Consider the following 17597-nt stretch of genomic DNA (forward strand, 5'->3'; position numbering starts at 1 on the left):
ACACCTAGAATAAAAACAGTTTTCGATAAGTGCTTTCTAGCAATGCGAACACCGTCACTGCCTGCAGGCATCCGCAGCGCTGCGCAGGTCTCGTGACGACGATTTGGTTGATCGGGAGGAAATAGTGGCCTGAAAAGATCGGGACTGGAAATCATTCGTACTTGCAGATTTTTGTGCAAGGTCTCCTCTGAACGGGGAAGGCAACCTTTTTCTCGCGAAAATTTGCCGTACCATCGGAAGCTTTATTTACAAATGTATTCTGAATTTTCGAGTGAACCACAATAAAGTGGCACCCATATCCATGATTCGTTATCAGTCAGACAACCTGACTGGGCTGCGGGTGGCAGAGGAAGAGCGCGCCTTGCACAGCCGGACAGTTCCAGATACCGTGCTTAGGTGTGCCAAATCGAGGTTGATGAGGCAGAAAGAGTACGTGTATGTCAATGGTGCTTGGCAACGTGGTGGCCTTCTCTTCGTCGCAGGTCACAATCAGGTGATGTCGATGGAGAAAGAAAGACATGATGTTTCCAGATCACCACGAAAGTAAGTTCCCTGCTGGACGTGCCTGCAGGATTCCTTGGATCGGTGAGGCAAATGTAGAGCTTGCGGGACAAGCTCTCTCTCTTTTTTTGGCCTCAGGAAGACGTCGTTTTCCACAAATTCCCACATGAATTCCCCGACTGAAGCCGAACGTTGCTGTCGGTGCAGATTACCGGAGGAGTCCCTTAAGGCTGTTCCGCGTGACGAGCGCCTCGTGAGCGTGCAGCATCTCGGAGATGTGGTGTCCCACGGCGTGCGCCTTGTGCCTCTCGTCCGCGAGCACCGGCCGGTCGTCCAGGAACACCAACTTGGGGAAGTGCGCGATCACGTACAGCCTGGAGAGGAAGCGGCGAGACGATTGGACGGGTTATGCGATATCTCAAATTGTGCGCGCGACTTACTAAGTTCTGAAGCGCATATATAGTGATGAAAGCGTTATACAAGAACCGCAATGACAAGAATTGGTCATTTCCTTTCGCACTCGTTTAGTGCCCAAAGAGCGAATCGATCTGGACATTGATCCTGCCATCCGTAACCCCGTTACTTTACTGTATATACCTTCTGCGAACTGTTGTCGCTGCTACTGCACCTTCCAGCTGAAACCTGTAGCGCTCTTCTGCGGCATGACAGACTCCAAGACGCGCCTCTTCTTGACGATACGTCAATAATATTACGGGCTGTGCGTTGCTCCCGGCATTAGGCCCATTGACGAATCGGAGGTACGGGCAGCGCTAGCCAAGATACGGAGAAATACCACACCCGGCCAAGACCGTATCACAAACAAGATACTGACTAACCTTGACCATGACTCCGTCACATCCCTCACACAATTCATGAATGGCTGTTGGGAAAAGGGAGTCATACCACCGGGATGGAAGACGGCTGAGGTTCATTTAATACCGAAACCAGGAAAGGAGCCAAGCGTCGAGAATCTCCGCCCAATTTCATTGACGTCTTGCATAGGAAAGCTACTCGAGCACGTCATCCTCGCTCGCCTACAACAATACCTAGAAGATACTTGCCAAATTCCTACATCCATGTACGGATTCAGACCAAGTCTCAGTGCCCAAGATATTCTTCTTCAGCTCAAAGAGGAAATCATGATGCAGGCCAATAATCACACACCCAAAGCAATTCTCGCCCTCGATTTAAAAGGGGCGTTTGACAATGTAAATCATCAAATGATTCTGAACAATCTCAATAACCTCCACTGCGGAGCCAGGATATACAATTACACCAGGGATTTTCTTACAAACCGGCAAGCAGTCCTGAAGGTCGGTGACGCACAATCACCTCCCATTCAAGTTGGAGGTCGAGGCACGCCACAGGGCGCAGTTCTTTCCCCACTGCTATTTAACATCGCCCTCATCGGCCTTCCCAAACTATTAGATGCGATCCCTGACCTTCGACACGGCCTGTATGCCGATGATATAACGTTATGGACGGGTGCAGGGTCGGTAGGGGAAATGCAAGATCGTCTTCAGCAGGCTGCTGACATCGTGCAAGCTTATGCAGCCAAGTGTGGTTTATGCTGCTCTCCACAGAAATCTGAGCTTCTCCTTGTCCGGAAGCGCCAAAGTCGAAAACATCAAGACCCAGGCATCCAAATTACCCTTGACGGAGCTACGATCACGCCTTCCCCACACATAAAGATACTGGGGATGACCTTTCAAGAGGACTGCTCCAACTTCATACTTCTTCGGCACCTAGCTCAAACAACAGGACAAATTGTTCACATGCTCCGCCGGATCACCACGAAGACTAGAGGGATGAAGGAAGCAGACACGCTACGGCTTGTCCAAGCTTTCATCATCTCTCGCATCAATTACGCCATCCCGTATGCGATCCTCTCCAAAAGCGACGTAACCAAACTTGATACACTCATTCGGAAAACATACAAACAAGCACTTGGTCTCCCCGTCAGCACGGCAACGGATAGACTTCTCAAACTGGGAGTACACAACACGGTGGAGGAGCTCATAGAGGCTCATTTGGTAAACCAGCACCACCGTCTAGCGACCACAAGAACAGGACGCCAACTGCTTGGTCGCCTTGGATACAATATCCCAGAAGAACAAGGCAGTTCTTCCATGGACATACCAACAACCATAAGGCAAAACATCTACGTGGCTCCTATTCCATGGAATATGCACCCTCAGTTTCACCAAGGAAGACGTGCGGCGAGAGCACAGGCATTAGATATAGTCCATGGATCAAACCCCAAAACTGTGTACACGGACGCTGCCGACTACGCTCGCATGGATACGATGACAGCTGTCGTCACCAAATGCACCGAGCATGTCGCTAGTGTCACACTTACTGGAATCAACACTACCCAAGCAGAAGAAGCAGCCATCGCTCTTGCCGTTGCCCACACTTCAGCCGATACAATCATCACTGATTCTCAAGCAGCATGCCGAAGCTACCTACGTGGAAGAATATCAAGACCAGCTGCAAGAATCCGTCTCCAGCGACCCCCTCAACGCAAGATCAGTCTGGTTTGGGCGCCTGCCCACTCGTCCCTTCGCGGCAATGTCATGGCCCACACGACAGCCCGAGAATTAGCCTACCGGGCACCGCGAGACGACTGGCTTCAAGCGCCTCATCCCCTAGTAACATACCAAGGCATCACACAGCACTACAAGCTGAGTAGGAAAGAGTATCCTCCTGCCCACCCGTCACTCACCAAGGAACAGGAGCATAAACTCAGGCTTTTACAGACAAACACGTTCCCACACCTATCTAAACTTCACGCCATCAACCCCACCCTCTACAGCGCCACATGCTCACACTGCGGTGAGATCTGTACCCTCTACCACATGGTCTGGGCCTGCCAGAAAAACCCAAATGTTCGCCCAATTCCCAACCCTTCTTATGAGCAGTGGGAGAGAGAACTGGCCAGCTCCAGCAGCGACACTCAGCTTCGGCTGGTGGAACGTGCGGAGAAGGCAGCAAGCTCCAACGGGATCCTGAAATGAGGAATCTGACCACGTGCTCCCCCCCTTTTTTTTCGCAAAATAAAGTTTACTCTCTCTCTCTCTCCCGGCATTGGTGACAGACAACGATGAAGTGGCGAGGACGCGAGGACGGGGCCAGGGGGGCACCCCAGTGCGCGTCCTCTCGGTCCCTCCTTGACTGTCAGCGCTATTTCATCGTTGCGATGGCGCGCCTAAAAGTCCAAAATCTTGCTCACAGGCGGCCATGAGCTGCTCTCACCGGTAGTTGGTGTTCTGCTCGTGCGTGCCGTTGTTGAGGAACGAGGGCGCCAGCTCGTTTCCCATGAGGCTGAGCACGCGCAGCTGAGGGCAGCTCCGGGCCAGCCCCGGCACGAACACGGTCAGGCTCAGGAGGCGGTTGTAGTTGAGCCACAGAACCTGCAGCGTGGGCAGCACGGGGACCACGCTCAGGCAGCTCAACGCGTTGTGGTCCAGGATCACCGTGTGCAGACGCTCGAAGTGCGACAGGAAGCGGACGTCCCTGCACACAGAGCCCGCTTCAGTGTTTTGAATGCATGCTTGTAGCGAAAAACCTAGACCTTCGAAAAGACCGACCAGCTTCGTCTGTCTTTCCCTTAGCCGAAGGGAATGGGTTAATTCGCCGCAGATCCCGGTTAGTGTCAAATTTCATGACAACAAGGCGCGCTGCTTAGAGTGGAGAAAATAGGATGGCTTAAAGGGAATGTGCAATAGAGCACTGCACGGGCCTGATTTTAAGGCCCGAGTCCTGCCCGAGCCCGCTTCGCAAAGCCCGAGCCCGACCTAGGACCATAGCACCTAGCCCGAGCCCGGGCATTCATAAGTGAGCCTGGCCCGAGCCCGGCCCGGGCCCGCCATCTCAAGCCCAGGCCCGGCCCAGCCCGGTAATTTATTTTTTGGCCTAGGGAGGGCCCGCACGTGTGTGACCAGGCCCGGTATTTGACGCTGAAGAGTTTGTTTATTATATTCCGGGCGATTACACGGAGCATCTAGTCTGTACAAGCACGTCATAAACTGAAACGCAAAAAAATAAGGGTTTAAAAATTAAGGTAGTTTAGCTTTCACCGCCTGCAGTTCACGCCCCATCGGCGTAATAATAGCTCGTATATATACGAGAGACACCATCACCTTTGATGACCAGACTCTTGGCATCTTCACATCTTCGTCTCGGCCACAAGTTGGTATTGCTGAAATTTTTTATCCGCATTTGAATCAACGAGTATGTGCGCGCGTTGAAATACTTCACCTGCAGTGGTTGTTAAGCGGTGGTGTTTCTCTGGCACGCGAGTTTGATTCCCAGCCACGGCAGCCGCATTTTGATTTGTGGACATCTAAAACACACGTGTACATACATAGACATAGGTGCACAGCTCCATGATGTCTGAATTATTTCCTTTCCCTCTTGGGCATTCCTTGTAATCGTATCTTTGGTATGTTATACACCCAAATATAAAATCTTGATGCTGTACAGGAAATGTCATTAAAATTGCAGTATAGTGACCATCAGACCTAGCAAAACACGTTTTTAAAACAGTGCGTTCAACTAACAGCAAGAAGCGCGCTAAAATAAACCAAGAATGTTCATTTTGATGCTCTTTTCTATACCTCACGTGGGACCTATGAATGGCCGTGCCTATGAATTCAAGCCCGAGCCCGGCCCGGGGCCCACGGCGTCGAGCCCGAGCCCGGCCCAGGCCCGCGGCATTGAGCCCGCGCCCGGCCGGGGCCCGCCGATAATCGACTTCGGGCGGCCCGGCCCGGCCCGAGAGCCGGGTCGGGCCCGGGCCCGTGCAGTGCTCTAATGTGCAACACTTCCGACAAACGCTGTCACGCTTTCCTTCGCGCCTGGAAGCACTGCGAAGACTACATTTATCGCCAGCACGGGGCGGCACGTGGTGCGTGCTGCTTCTGTGGCAAGTTTTCTCGCGTTCGTACATTCACTCCCCCTCACCACGACACTTCAACTTACATCGACCGAACATCCCTCTCACGCGACACACCCTTCGAAATCATTATTTATGCCACAAAAAGCGGCCTAGTACGGGTAATTTAGTAGTGGTCTTCTGCACGACTTCCGAAGAGATCCCTTGAAGACGATCCCTTGAAAGACTGTGCTCTGCCTTCCACATTCCCTTGTTCCCCCCCTGGCCTTTTGCCTTCCTTTCTAATAAAGTTAATGACAACAACAACCTTTTTAAACCGGCCACCGAATGCGTGCAGTAATTGCTGAAACTGAAACGAAGGCGGCCAATAGCCGCCACACCGCTGCAATGATGTAATTCCAGCGATAGAACGAAACCAAGAACTGGAAAAAGCGAAAGACCTTTTGAGCAAGTAAAGATTTTTACCTCTACCCCCCAAGGGTTCTTTCGCGACCGCTGGTGTCAACAGAAAACTCCCGCGAACAAATAAAAGAAGTTACTGGCACCACCACGAATCGAACCTGGAACGAATAGAGTAACGCTACGAGAGCCCGTTGTCTTACCGATTGAGCTACGAGCCCGTTTTGTGTATTTATTGCCTGTCTTTGACAATTTACAACAGATTACATCTCAACATTGTAAATATGTACAAATACAAGAGGTGGACTTGCCAGCCACTACAGGGCTGACTTTCTCAATTTAAAATGCCGTCATATCGATTAGTTGCTCTGACGGGGGAAGACAGGCAGTGCACTCACCAGGCGCATGTGCGGGTTTAACAGCCAACCACTAGTATGCATAATACCATATCTACATCGGCGACACACCCATTTCCTCCTACTGTGGTCGTATTCGCTTGCTCGGCTTCCCCCTCGCTAGCCACAACAGCGCTCGACAGCGAATAAGTCAATTGCGGAAAAATTGAAAGCCAATGCTCCACTTAATCTCTCGCCTCCAGAACGAATTTAGCGCTGCACATCAGTCGGCGTGCCTCACGCTCTGTCAGGCGGTAGCGGTCGATCGTCTGTTATGGCGCTCGAGCCTACAACCTAACCTCGACTCAAAAGAAACATTTAGCGGTCCTTTATCAGGCCGTGCTCCGCACCATCACTGGACAATTCCCAGGCATACCCGCATCGATGCTCTTGAAGGGGCTGCTCCTATGCCTTCCATGGAAGAGCTCCTCGCGGAAACCCTCGGACAACATGACCTTCGGCGGGCATCACCGCCACAGGGGTCTGCACTCTCCGCCTGGGACTTGCGTATCCTTCCGACACTTCCGTCGGCCTCATCCCCGCCACCCCCTTGGTAACTCCTACCTGTCACAGTGGCCCGTCAACGAACCGGTATGCTCCGTACCAGACCAGTTGCCCGTGAGAAAGCCCTTCAGCGCGTCCTATTTCTGTTCTGTTCCGTGAAGAAGGCCTGACGTTCTGTCATCTACCGTAGGAGACAAGAGCATTGCAAGTTTAGAAGGGCAAATGAGCTTTCACAATAATACATAAATTCCTCCCAAACACAGGCGCCCATGGCGATATTGGTGACCCTTCCGTGATAGCATTGCTCTGGTTTGAACGCAATTCTCTAGTCGGCCTACTCTCTAGGACCGGAAGGATTCCGGGTAAAGCTGAAGTAATGGTCGGTGTCAGTGTCACTCAGTGAAAGACAAAACAAGCGGGGCAACTGAAAGTGCTGAAAGGCTGAAAGTCCGGTTTTACGGCGCCCTTGGTGACTAGCGGCACCTCTCGGCGGTAGCGCAAACCCTCAACAATCCTTCGTTCACGTGGCGAGTTTTCTGCGCTACCGAGTAGAGACGCCACTGTCGGTCAGTCGTTAGGGTGTCTCGGTGAACGTATGCAGTTGTTGACGTTCGCAACATCTTTCCCAAAGAGAAGGGCAACAGGTAGGCGAAGGCTGGCGCCCACTTAAAGTTGCATTAAACTGCACCTAGCTCTTATGCTTTCACAAGGTAAAGAATCAACGGGAGTAAACAGGCTGGTCCCAATCGACAGGACATGGACTTGGCCAATCGGACCTACTCGACAGGGCATGGACTTGGCCAATCGGACCTACTGACTCCAGTGGCGTAACCAGTGAGGGAGGGGCGAAGTTAGGGGGTACAACCGCCCCCCCCCCCGCCCCGAAATTGTCATTGATGGATGCTTCCTTCTCTTCCTTTTGACGACACGTGTATAAAATGAATTCCTACTACTAACACACACACACACACACACACCCATATATATATATATATATATATATATATATATATATATATAGTAAAAATGGGTATAGCTTCTAACAAAACTGTTTCTTTGTGGACATTTCGGTCGGATGCCGACCTTTATCAAGACAACATTTCGCATTTCCCTGCACGTATTTATAAGCTCGTCGTCCAATGACGCCGAAAAAAAAGAGAGAGGGGGATTTGGGGAGAAAACAACAACGAACACACTCTCGGCGAGGCGAGGTAAAGGTTTCCAAAAAAGAGAAAGAGAGAAAAAAAGAGAAAACAAAAGCAAACGTAAACATGCAGAGGGGAGAGAAGAGTACACAATTCTTTCAAAACACTGTTCTCTATCATTCGTCAGCTTGTAGAAAGAGTGACAGGGACCGGCCGCTTCAAAAGGGCGCCGCTCTGCGCAAGAAAGGAAAGCGCAAAGCAGTAACAGGGAGGATCTCACAATCACTAGGGGGCACAGAATTGCAATGGTCACTGACATTACGGGAAGAGTTTACAGGAAGCGGTCGCAGCCGCACACATGTTTCAGTGACGCCAACCCTACAAATAAATAGGAAGGCTCGTTAAGAGTGTAGGTACGATCTCCGCACTGTGGCTCAAAACATGCACAATTTCGCCGATCGGCAGGACGGGCGGGCGGCATTCATCATCAGAGAGTTTTAGCAGTCCGTCTGTTCCGTTCGTTACGTTGCTACCGGGTTAACCAGGACCTGTCTGCGCCTGCGCGTGCATAAGGGCGAGGAGAAAGGGTGAGGAGGCGCGGACATGGTGAAGGCAGGCCGGCGGAGCTAATCCCCCTACCGTGACGAATGCTGGAGTGCCCAGACGGGTCCCGGTCAACACGCTAGCTACGTACCCGACGGAACGGACGGACTGCTAAAACTCTCTATTCTTGGGTCTATTCTTCCGCCATGTCAGGGCAGTCGAAGCAGTCGTCCCTGACCACGAACCAGGGAAAAGGCGCTTAACTAATCCTCTAACCGCACGCGGGAGTCGCGCGGGTCCTTTGTTAGAGTAAACGACGGCGGGCGCCTCGGTGTTGTTTGCGGTATGTGCCGCCTGTGCTGAAAACCCAGAAAGGGACTAAATAAAATAAGAATAGCTTGATTACTTGTTTAAACAACATAGAGACTTACAATTTAGATAGGGGATTATTCCGCAGACAGATTTTCAACAGCATGTATAGACGACATAACGCCCGGCCTAACATTCATTCCTGCCTTTACGGTATTGAATTTGTGAATAATGTAAGATTCACGTTGTTCGCGTTCTCTTGTAGTAGAAAATCCACTCTGTAAAAGTGTAACTTTGATGGAATCGAATGGGTAGTTTTCGGAGTAAATATGTCGGGATAAGGGAAGATCCGGTAGTGAACGAACATGTGCGCGGTGATTGTTGAAGCGCACGCGGAATGCCGTGTCCGTCTGGCCAGCGCATTGAATGCCACAAGCACCGTACTCCAGAAGGTACACCACATTGGAAGAGTCGCAGTCGAGTGTGGCGTGAATTAGATGTTTTAAATGGGAGTTGGTGCTTTCTGCCACCGTGGTGGCAGAAAGCACACACTCCCAGAAAGTTAGAGAAGGCAGAAAGAGAAGGCAAGCGTAGTAGGGGGCGGCAGAAAGTTAGATGGGCGGATGAGATCAAGAAGTTTGAGGGGATAAATTGGTCACAGTTGGCACAGGACCGGGGTAATTGGAAAATAATGGGAGAGGCCTTTGCCCTGCAGTGGGCGTAAATAAGCTGGTGATGATGATGATGATGATGATGGTTGTCTGCTTGTGTTTACATACGCGGCACCCGGTGCCTTTCCGCATGGTTGACACCCACCTTTGGGTGCCCTCTCAGTTTTGGCGGTTACAAGGTAATCTTTAATATTTTCGGGGCGCCTGTATACGACACGAGGAGGGGTGGGGAAGATTTTCGAAAGCCGTTCACTCTGTTGTAGCATGTTGAAGTGCTTTTTCAAAATTTCGTTTATGTTTGGGGAATTGCCCCCGAACGTCAAAACTAGGTTGCCTCTACCTTTCTGGTTTAGTTCTTTTTCATGGTGCAGCAAGTATTTGCGATCAAGGTTGGCCGCTTTGCAAATAGCGTGGTTGACTATGGGTGGTGGGTCTTGTTGCTTCGCGAGTACATTGCGCAAGTTTTCTGCGTTTGCCTCGAAGTCCTCGCTGCGGGAACGAATTCTCCTAAATCGGTGGGCCTGCGAGTATGGGATACTCGTTTTGCAATGGCGCGGATGACGACTGTCAAAGTGCAGATACTGCTGCCTATCGGTAGGTTTTTTGTGCACGGTAGTGATCAATTCTCCTTTGTCTGTATTTATATGCACGTCAAGGAAATTGATTTCCGTGGTTGAATAGGTGTACGTGAATGCGATGCTTGAATGGGCCTTGTTGAAAAGCTCGATGAAGTCGATTAAGTCCTCCTCCGTACCGGTCCAAATAAGGAACACATCGTCCAAAAAGCGTTTGTAAAAAAATGGTCTAATTTCACGGGCTGATAGAAATTTTGTTTCGAGATCGTTCATGAATATATTAGCGTAGTTGGGTGCCATTCGAGTGCCCATCGCAGTGCCGTTTATTTGTAGGTAATACTGATTGTGGAATTCATAGATATTTAACTCCAGCACTATAGCTTGGTCAAAGTTTCAATAACTTGTGGGCTTGGAGAATCGTGATCCCGATGTATGCTATAGGACTCAACCAGGGCTTCAATACCATCTCGGTGAGGTATATTTGTGTACAGAGAAGTTACATCTAGAGTTACAAAGAAGGCGCCATCAGGGATTTTTATGTTGTTGATTTCCCGTAGGAAGTGGTTAGTATCACGAAGATACGCCGAATGGGTGGCGGGTATTTTCTTAATCAAGGAGTCTATGTCGTTTGATATTGGTTCGGTGAGAGTGCCTGTTCCCGAAATTATTGGTCTACCAGGGTTCCCTTCTTAATGAACTTTAGGCAGCGCGTAAAACCTTCCTGGCGTTGCGTGTGCTGCTGTAAGTACTTTACAGAGGCGTGGCTCTCTTTCCCCAATTTTGACAAGATTATTTAGTGTTGTTATTATTTCCTGATGTTCAACAGTTGGATCTGCGTCAAGTTTTTTGTAGAAAAATTCGTTATTTAACTGACGGTGGCCTTCTTTAATGTAGTCTGGTTTACTAAGTGTTACAATCCCTCCCCCTTTATCGGCCGGTTTTATGACAATGTCTGTTCGATCACCCAGTGCCTTAAGTGCTTCGGGCTCCTCTTCAGAAAGGTTCCGGGCCACTGGTTTGCGAGCGTTATAAGCCCGCAGGACGTCTCTTTGAACGGCCTCAATGTACGAGTCCAAATGTTTTTCCCGCTCCGATTTCGGTGTCCACTGCCGCCCTACATTGAGGGAGGGTGGGGCAGTGCGCTCTTTATCCGGCTTATCGAAAAAATATTCTTCTAGGCGCAAATTCCGGGAAAAATTGTCCAGATCTTTCAGCAAGCCGAACTCATTGTATCGGCCGGTACTTGGGAAAAACCCGTGAAATTAGGCCACTCTCAGAACAGTTTTTCTCCTGTGACCGCAGACTGAAGCCAGCCAGCACGACCGCAAGGACCGCTACGACACCAGCCACCGTACTGCTCGGTTGTGCCCTGGTGACGAGGTCTCACTTTGGACGCCCAGTCGAAGACCAGGACTATGTAAAACATTTCTTCACCGTTTCACATGCCCGTACACAGTCCTCGAGATAACATCCCCTGTTAACTACCCTGTTAACTATCGTGTCACGCATAGTCAAGCTCCCTTGGACCGTCGCTACCGTGGCACAGAAATCGTGCACGTGTCACGCCTGAAGCCTAATGAACACTGGCGGTCAAGCGCCCGCCTCCACTCGGAGGGGAAATTATCGAGCGCGGATGTCGCTTCACCACGGAATGGGCATCGACGACACTTCCAGGGACTTGTTCCTGCACTGTGGACAACCTCCCGCTTTCTCTCCTCGCCGTAACATGATCATTCTCATTAACATTAACATTACCCCATCCTCTTCGCCCGTGCATCATCATCATCGCTCTCGGTCCGGTGTTCGGTACCGACTAGATCGCCGAATAAACGTCCTGGTTCACCCGTTATTCAAGGGCCTTACAATATGTTAATATCGGCATTTTTTGGCAATGCTGCAATGAAATATTTTCCTCTTCCCGGAATTGGTTTGGTGGGCATTGTACTCAACATTCATTAAGTGGCGCGTGTATTTGTTACCTTTGTTAATCATTGTCTTCTGCTTTAACAGGCCGCAATATGCATCCATTCCGATGTGTGCCGTCCTGATGGTGCACTGCCTTGTATGTACGTACATTCTCCGTTGTAGCCAGTCACCATTACTTTTTGTCGTAGCTAATTATGCTCGATTCGCTTTCCACCTCGTGCATATAATGTTTTGTGGCGTGCTTGTTTCAATGCCACCACACGCTGTCACTGCCGCATACGCCATTCCAAGCTGTGTTCTCTGTAGATATCGTAACGTTTACGCGCCGTACGCCATTATGCTCGATGTGTTCTCCGCCACAAATAAGCAATACGGTTATTATGCGTATAGTAAGTTATCGCATCTCATATATGACTAGGATTGTTTTTCGATTCCAGTCAATAATCTGGTTTGAAAAGGTTAGTCTTTAGGGCTTGCCCCTCTGGTCCATTGACTATCGAGTCATTTATTATCGGTAGGTCTTTGATGCCACCATGCCGGTTCGTGATTCTAGTCCCTGGACGTGGAGATCCCCGACCTAGTGGAACAAGACAAATAAATTATTTTCACGATTTGGGGGTTTTAACGCGCCGAGTGGAGGGCTCCGGAATAATTGTGACCGCCTGCAGGGACGTTCGACGAAATGCCAACACACGGGCGTCATCGCTTTTCGCGTCCACCAGAAGAGCAGCCACCGCGGCGGGGATCGAACCCGGCTTGTCCTGCGCTCCGCAGCACAACGCCTCAGGCACTAAGCCACAACGGCGGGTCCCAGTACTCGCCGTCCTGCGGGCATCAGAAATACTAGCAGCAGCTCATCTCGGCTACGCCAGGATATACGTAGCGTGAGCTAAGGTTCAGCTGGTTATTCTTGGCTTTCCTGATTGTCTAGGATTGGCTTGATCATCATGCTTACTGCTGCTTCAATGACACACGCACTGTACACGCATTATGTGACACATGTATATTTATCAAGCGTCTCCGGCGCAGCGTCACCAATCGCCCCTGGGCTAAGCTGGTTCCACAGGCGCACGCCGGTCATCGGTTGCACACCCGGCCACCCTTCGCATGGTCATCACGTGGACCGGGCCGCCACGTGCGGAACGGAGGTCAGCGAAGACGCTGGGCGCGTGGGGTGCGTGAGAGACGCCGGGCAGCGAGCAGCGTTATGTGCGCCGTGTGACGTCATTGCTCCTCGCGCATGCGCAGCACGGCTCTCCAGGAGCCACGCGAAACTGCTCAACCTCGGCCAGTGTAGCTCACGCTACAATAACTAAAAGCGCTCTATTCCTGGAAGCGAGCCACTTGAGTGCACCGCTGAGCGTTATGAATACAAAGCGCGTGGCTCACGCGCCTGTCCGAGATTACACACGCTGACTGTCCATTGTTGTTGGGGCATTTAGACGCTACGCAGATTTGTTTGGAAAAGATGTTTAGAAAAGACAACGACTGCGGCAACGCTCGGCAGGCATGTTGTTCAGCGCACAATATGCGCTGAACATGCCTGCCGAGTTCACGGAATCTCGTTTGCGAGATTGGCGGCCGTGGCCGAACTAAGCCACCGCCAAGAAACATGACTGCTCCAGTGGGGCCCCAAGTTCCGTTTGAACGTATCGTTTGAATGATAGCCTGCAGCTAACAAACTGGTTACTATGTTTTCAGTGCTCACGCTTATTACGTCACTGTAGCGCGAAAATAGAAAGTTTTTCGATGCTACCTTCGGTTAAAAGAATTTCCCGTGACTGGAATGGAGCTGCGTAAGCTACCAAATGCCATCGTATTCTCATTAGGATGCCCAATGAACGTTTCTACCACCATGGCCAAAGGCTCGTTCGTTCAAATTGGAAATAGTTCTGTTCTGTCTTGGTGGCCCCTCCCTTTGAGTTTAGGCACGGCAACGACAACAGGCGACCTCATCACGCAGGCGTGCGTCGTGCACTTACGTCAGCTTGTTGTAGCTGAGATCCAGGACCTCCACGTCAGCGGTGTACTTCTCAATGAGGCCGTAAGGCACCGTAGTCAGCTCCTCGTATGCCAGGCTCAGCTGCTTCCTGCAGGGCCCCGAGCTCAGGCCGGCCACCGCAGAAGGGTCGGGAAGCGTCGTCTGGCCGTACCGCCTCTGAGCGGTCCGCGGCGAAGCCTGCGCCGCGCACATGTTTCCTTCCTCCACACGAAAGCCGCAGGAGTCGTGTACCGATGTCCGCGCCTTTGCTGCACCATACACGGAGTGATCTCGGCGCTACGCGGCAGCTGGCACTCTTCGGGAAGTCGTGGGAGCGGCAAAGTTCAACGTTGCGAAGAGGCTGGGGCGCGGCTGTTGTAGGAATCCGGGTTAGACGTCAGGTTTGCTGCGAATCGACAGCAGAACTAGTGACGAAAGAGGCGGCAGAATGGGAGCTGCGAGCCTAGAGGGCACGCGCGATATGTTTTGAAGAGATACGCAGAGATACGGGTTTGGTTCGGCCCCGATAGAAAGAGCGTACGAAAGCATGAGACACGACAGACCTGAACGTTGCATTCGCTATCAGGAAACGCGTCAATCGAGTGGTTTGCTGAAGCTCGATCAATAGTGCGGGACAGAACGGTCAAATCCGCCGGTTGTGTACGTCTTTGCCTGATTTCCGGCGTATGCTTCTTTGTCGACGTCGAGCGTACGCCGCATGTTGTCTGTATTCCTGGCTACAAGAGCGAACGGGTCGTTTTTTCCTCGTGACCACAGTGTGTGCTTGACCAGTTGCAATCGCAGCGAACACCTAATCAGAAAGAATGTGAGTCAGATAACCCGAGTCAGTTATCACGTACGCCTTTGACCAGATAACTGACTATTTGCTCGAGTTATATCTCTAGTTCAATTGCCGCGTAAGTGGAAGTCACGTGTTCAGTAACGATCACCCGACTTATCGAGCTGAAGAGGCGTTACGGATACCCGCTGCGAGAAGTGTGGTTTATCCGCGTCGTCTATACCTTCAAGCGGAGCCTGCGGTCGTTCGTAACACATTCCGTGTTAGCATCAATGGCAACAACAAAGTGCGTCTTCGTGTAGCCGGAGCAGCGGTAAAGTGAACTACACTAATTGAAAAATATTGCGTATGTTTAACAGGTAATATGAAGCTGGCTGGTAGGTGTCTGCGCATTAATCACAATTAACTCTTCCTATGTGACTGATGCGCGGACACGTAGCTAGAGCTTCCTTCCAGCGTCAATTCTCCCCCATTCAAAAAACATTTCATCCCAGAAACAACTATAACCATGGTGGCACGTTACGCACAGTGATGCCAATTTAGCGGATTTTCCGCTAAATCTGGCGGATTTCATTTTGTTCTGACGGGGAAAAAATTAGTCTAGCGGCTAGTGGATTTTTTGACGGGCCATTTTCATACATAGCGGATTTCTGGCGGATACCTCACGCAGTGCACCGATTCAAAATCGCCCTGCAAGAAAGACCTTATGACTTTGCTTTCAAGCTTGGTTAAAAAAGTCGTAATTCCGACAGAGCAGATTGACGTTCTGACGTGCAGACTTGAGGACCACTTGAACCCCAAGCCACATCTCGGCTATCTGTTTGAGGCGTAGGTTGACAACGTGAAAGCTCAGAAGACCGACGGGTTCTCTCTCGCAGATGAAGCTGTGATGCGAGAAAGCTGCATAAGGTTTATTACCACGCTAGTAGATCAAATCAGACAGCGACTTTCCTACAAGATCACAGTTCTCCAGAAAACATCACTCATCGATCGAAAACGCTTTGTGCGTTGTGAAGGAGCCATTGATTCCTTTGCTGGAAGCAATGGCAGTGCCCCCTGAGACAATAGAAAAAATTCAAAACCAGTGGAGCAAAATCGCCCTCCTGAACTGGAAGCAAATATCATCCACGCAGTCGTTCTGGTGTGAAGTTCACTCCTGTACGGACGCCTGCGGCGAAAACCTGTTCGCCGAGCTGGCCAGATTTGCCATGTCGATGCTCATGCTGCCGTATTCAAATTCCGATGTAGAGAGTACGTTTAGTCAGCTTAAAATAGTAAAATCCAAGCTGCGGAACAAGCTGAAGCCTGAAACTACCAACGCCATCTTCGTCGTAAGAGCGGGGCTGAAGCGACACCAGAAACGTTGTTTTGATTACGAACTTCCCGCGGCAGTTCTTAGTGCCATCGGGACATCTGCAACGTATGTGCAACCAAGTCTGCTTTCTGGTCCCTGAACAAGTACCAGAGTTCCTGTAGAGATGATATCAGACGACGACAGCGGCGACGAAGACCTCGATGTGTTTTTTGTTGACCTGTGAGTTCTTTTTTTCATCGGTGTGAACATTTATAACTTTTAGCTTCATCTGTGATGAGGTTGACAAATGACGACCACCACCGCACTGAAGCCTCAAGTGTTCTAGTTAGACTCCTTGGAAGATTCTTTTATATGTTATTTCAGCTCTCGTAGTTTTGGGGAGATTCTAAGAATGATAAAGTTATTTATCATACGAAATTGCACTGTTTTTCTAATAAAATAGGCCCTAGCGGAAAATTTAGCGGATAGGTTTTAGAATCTAGCGGAATCTGGCGGATTTCTTATTGCTTTTTAGTGGATATCTGACGCCCAGCGATGGCAACACTGGTTACGCACAAGGCGGAAAACCTGTATTAAGGCGCGTTCCCGGCACTTGCGAACCGCGGATGTCTTGCGGCGTTCATGACGTCGCAAAGCGATGAGCAGGCCGTCGGTCGCTGTGCGATGGCCCAGCCGATCGCTCTCGGACCGAATTTTCTCTTCGCGCGATGACGCTGCAAACTAGGCAGCCAATTATGGCCACAGAGCCCGCTAACATAGCCGATAACCAAACGTTTGTTTACTTCCGGCATTGCAAATGGCGACAAACCGCCGCCGGCAAGCGGCTTGCCATGCACTTTTTTTTTTTTTTTTAAGCGGGTTCAGCGTGCACATGTCCGAATCAACGAACCGCGCTGGGCTCATCAGTGCGCAGAAACGTGTTTGAATTGTACAAAAAAGTAATTTTTGTAGACAGCTGGATGGACAGCGAGACGGTACACCGTGCAGCTCAAAGGCTCCAGAACTTTTGCATCTTTGAAAAGAAGCAACCTTTGCGGGCAGGGATGCAAGTGTTGTTGCGGCCGGAAAGCAGACATACATGTTCTCAATTTTATAAGTATTTTAAATTTTAACTATTCCATTATTTTAACTTAAATTAAGCATTTAGCTTAAAGAGCAAATTATCTAAAATTTAAGCAAAACGCACCCCAGTTCCATGCTTGCATTAGATGTACAAGGAACATTTGATAATGTCACGCATGCGACAATTTTCAAAGTACTCCAAACAACCAATTGCGGGGCGGCCACATACAACTTCCTCCGGGCCTTTATCAAGAACCGCACCGCAACCCTCGGTATTGGCCCCCTCCAGTCTGACCATTTCCCGACTATACGCCCAAAGGAACATCACAAGGTTCTGTAATCTCTCACCCCTTTTTAACGTAGCCCTTCTTCAACTCCCAGCCCAACTTTCTGCCATCCCCAACCAGCAGCACGCTTTCTATGGCGATGATCTTACATTCCGCACAAACACTGGATCCCCCGGAGATGAACAAGACATTCTCCAGCAAGCCATTGATTCCACACTCAGGTAACCGCAACAGCGTGGTATGACATGTGCACCACATAAATCCGCACTCCCCGTTCTTTGAACCCGC

At 50.3% G+C, this 17597-nt stretch overlaps 1 protein-coding gene across 1 annotated transcript; it reads right to left on the bottom strand.

Annotated features, from left to right (window-relative positions):
- Positions 1 to 221: 221 nt before the first annotated feature.
- On the bottom strand, positions 222 to 14553 carry LOC144150828 (leucine-rich melanocyte differentiation-associated protein-like). The gene is made up of 3 exons (XM_077682187.1): positions 13848 to 14553; positions 3757 to 4017; positions 222 to 875 (listed from the first exon to the last, which is right to left on the bottom strand). The coding sequence occupies exons 1-3, from the start codon at positions 14057 to 14059 to the stop codon at positions 710 to 712; spliced, it is 639 nt and encodes a 212-aa protein (XP_077538313.1). The 5' UTR covers positions 14060 to 14553; the 3' UTR covers positions 222 to 709.
- Between the last annotated feature and the right edge of the window lie 3044 nt (positions 14554 to 17597).

The sequence above is a fragment of the Haemaphysalis longicornis genome, unplaced genomic scaffold, assembly GCF_048455015.1.
Source record: "Haemaphysalis longicornis isolate Haplotype H1 unplaced genomic scaffold, Haemaphysalis longicornis Haplotype H1 scaffold_80, whole genome shotgun sequence".
Lineage (NCBI taxonomy): Eukaryota > Metazoa > Arthropoda > Arachnida > Ixodida > Ixodidae > Haemaphysalis > Haemaphysalis longicornis.

Bases quoted from the DNA above. Each gene is read 5' to 3' on its own strand.
- LOC144150828 (XM_077682187.1), bottom strand. From the start codon at position 14,059: ATGTGCGCGGCGCAGGCTTCGCCGCGGACCGCTCAGAGGCGGTACGGC. The intron at 4,018-13,847 runs GTAAGTGCACGA...CTCTGTGTGCAG, and splicing joins CTCAGCTACAACAAGCTGAC to GGACGTCCGCTTCCTGTCGC. The intron at 876-3,756 runs GTGAGAGCAGCT...CTTCCTCTCCAG, and splicing joins GAGCAGAACACCAACTACCG to GCTGTACGTGATCGCGCACT.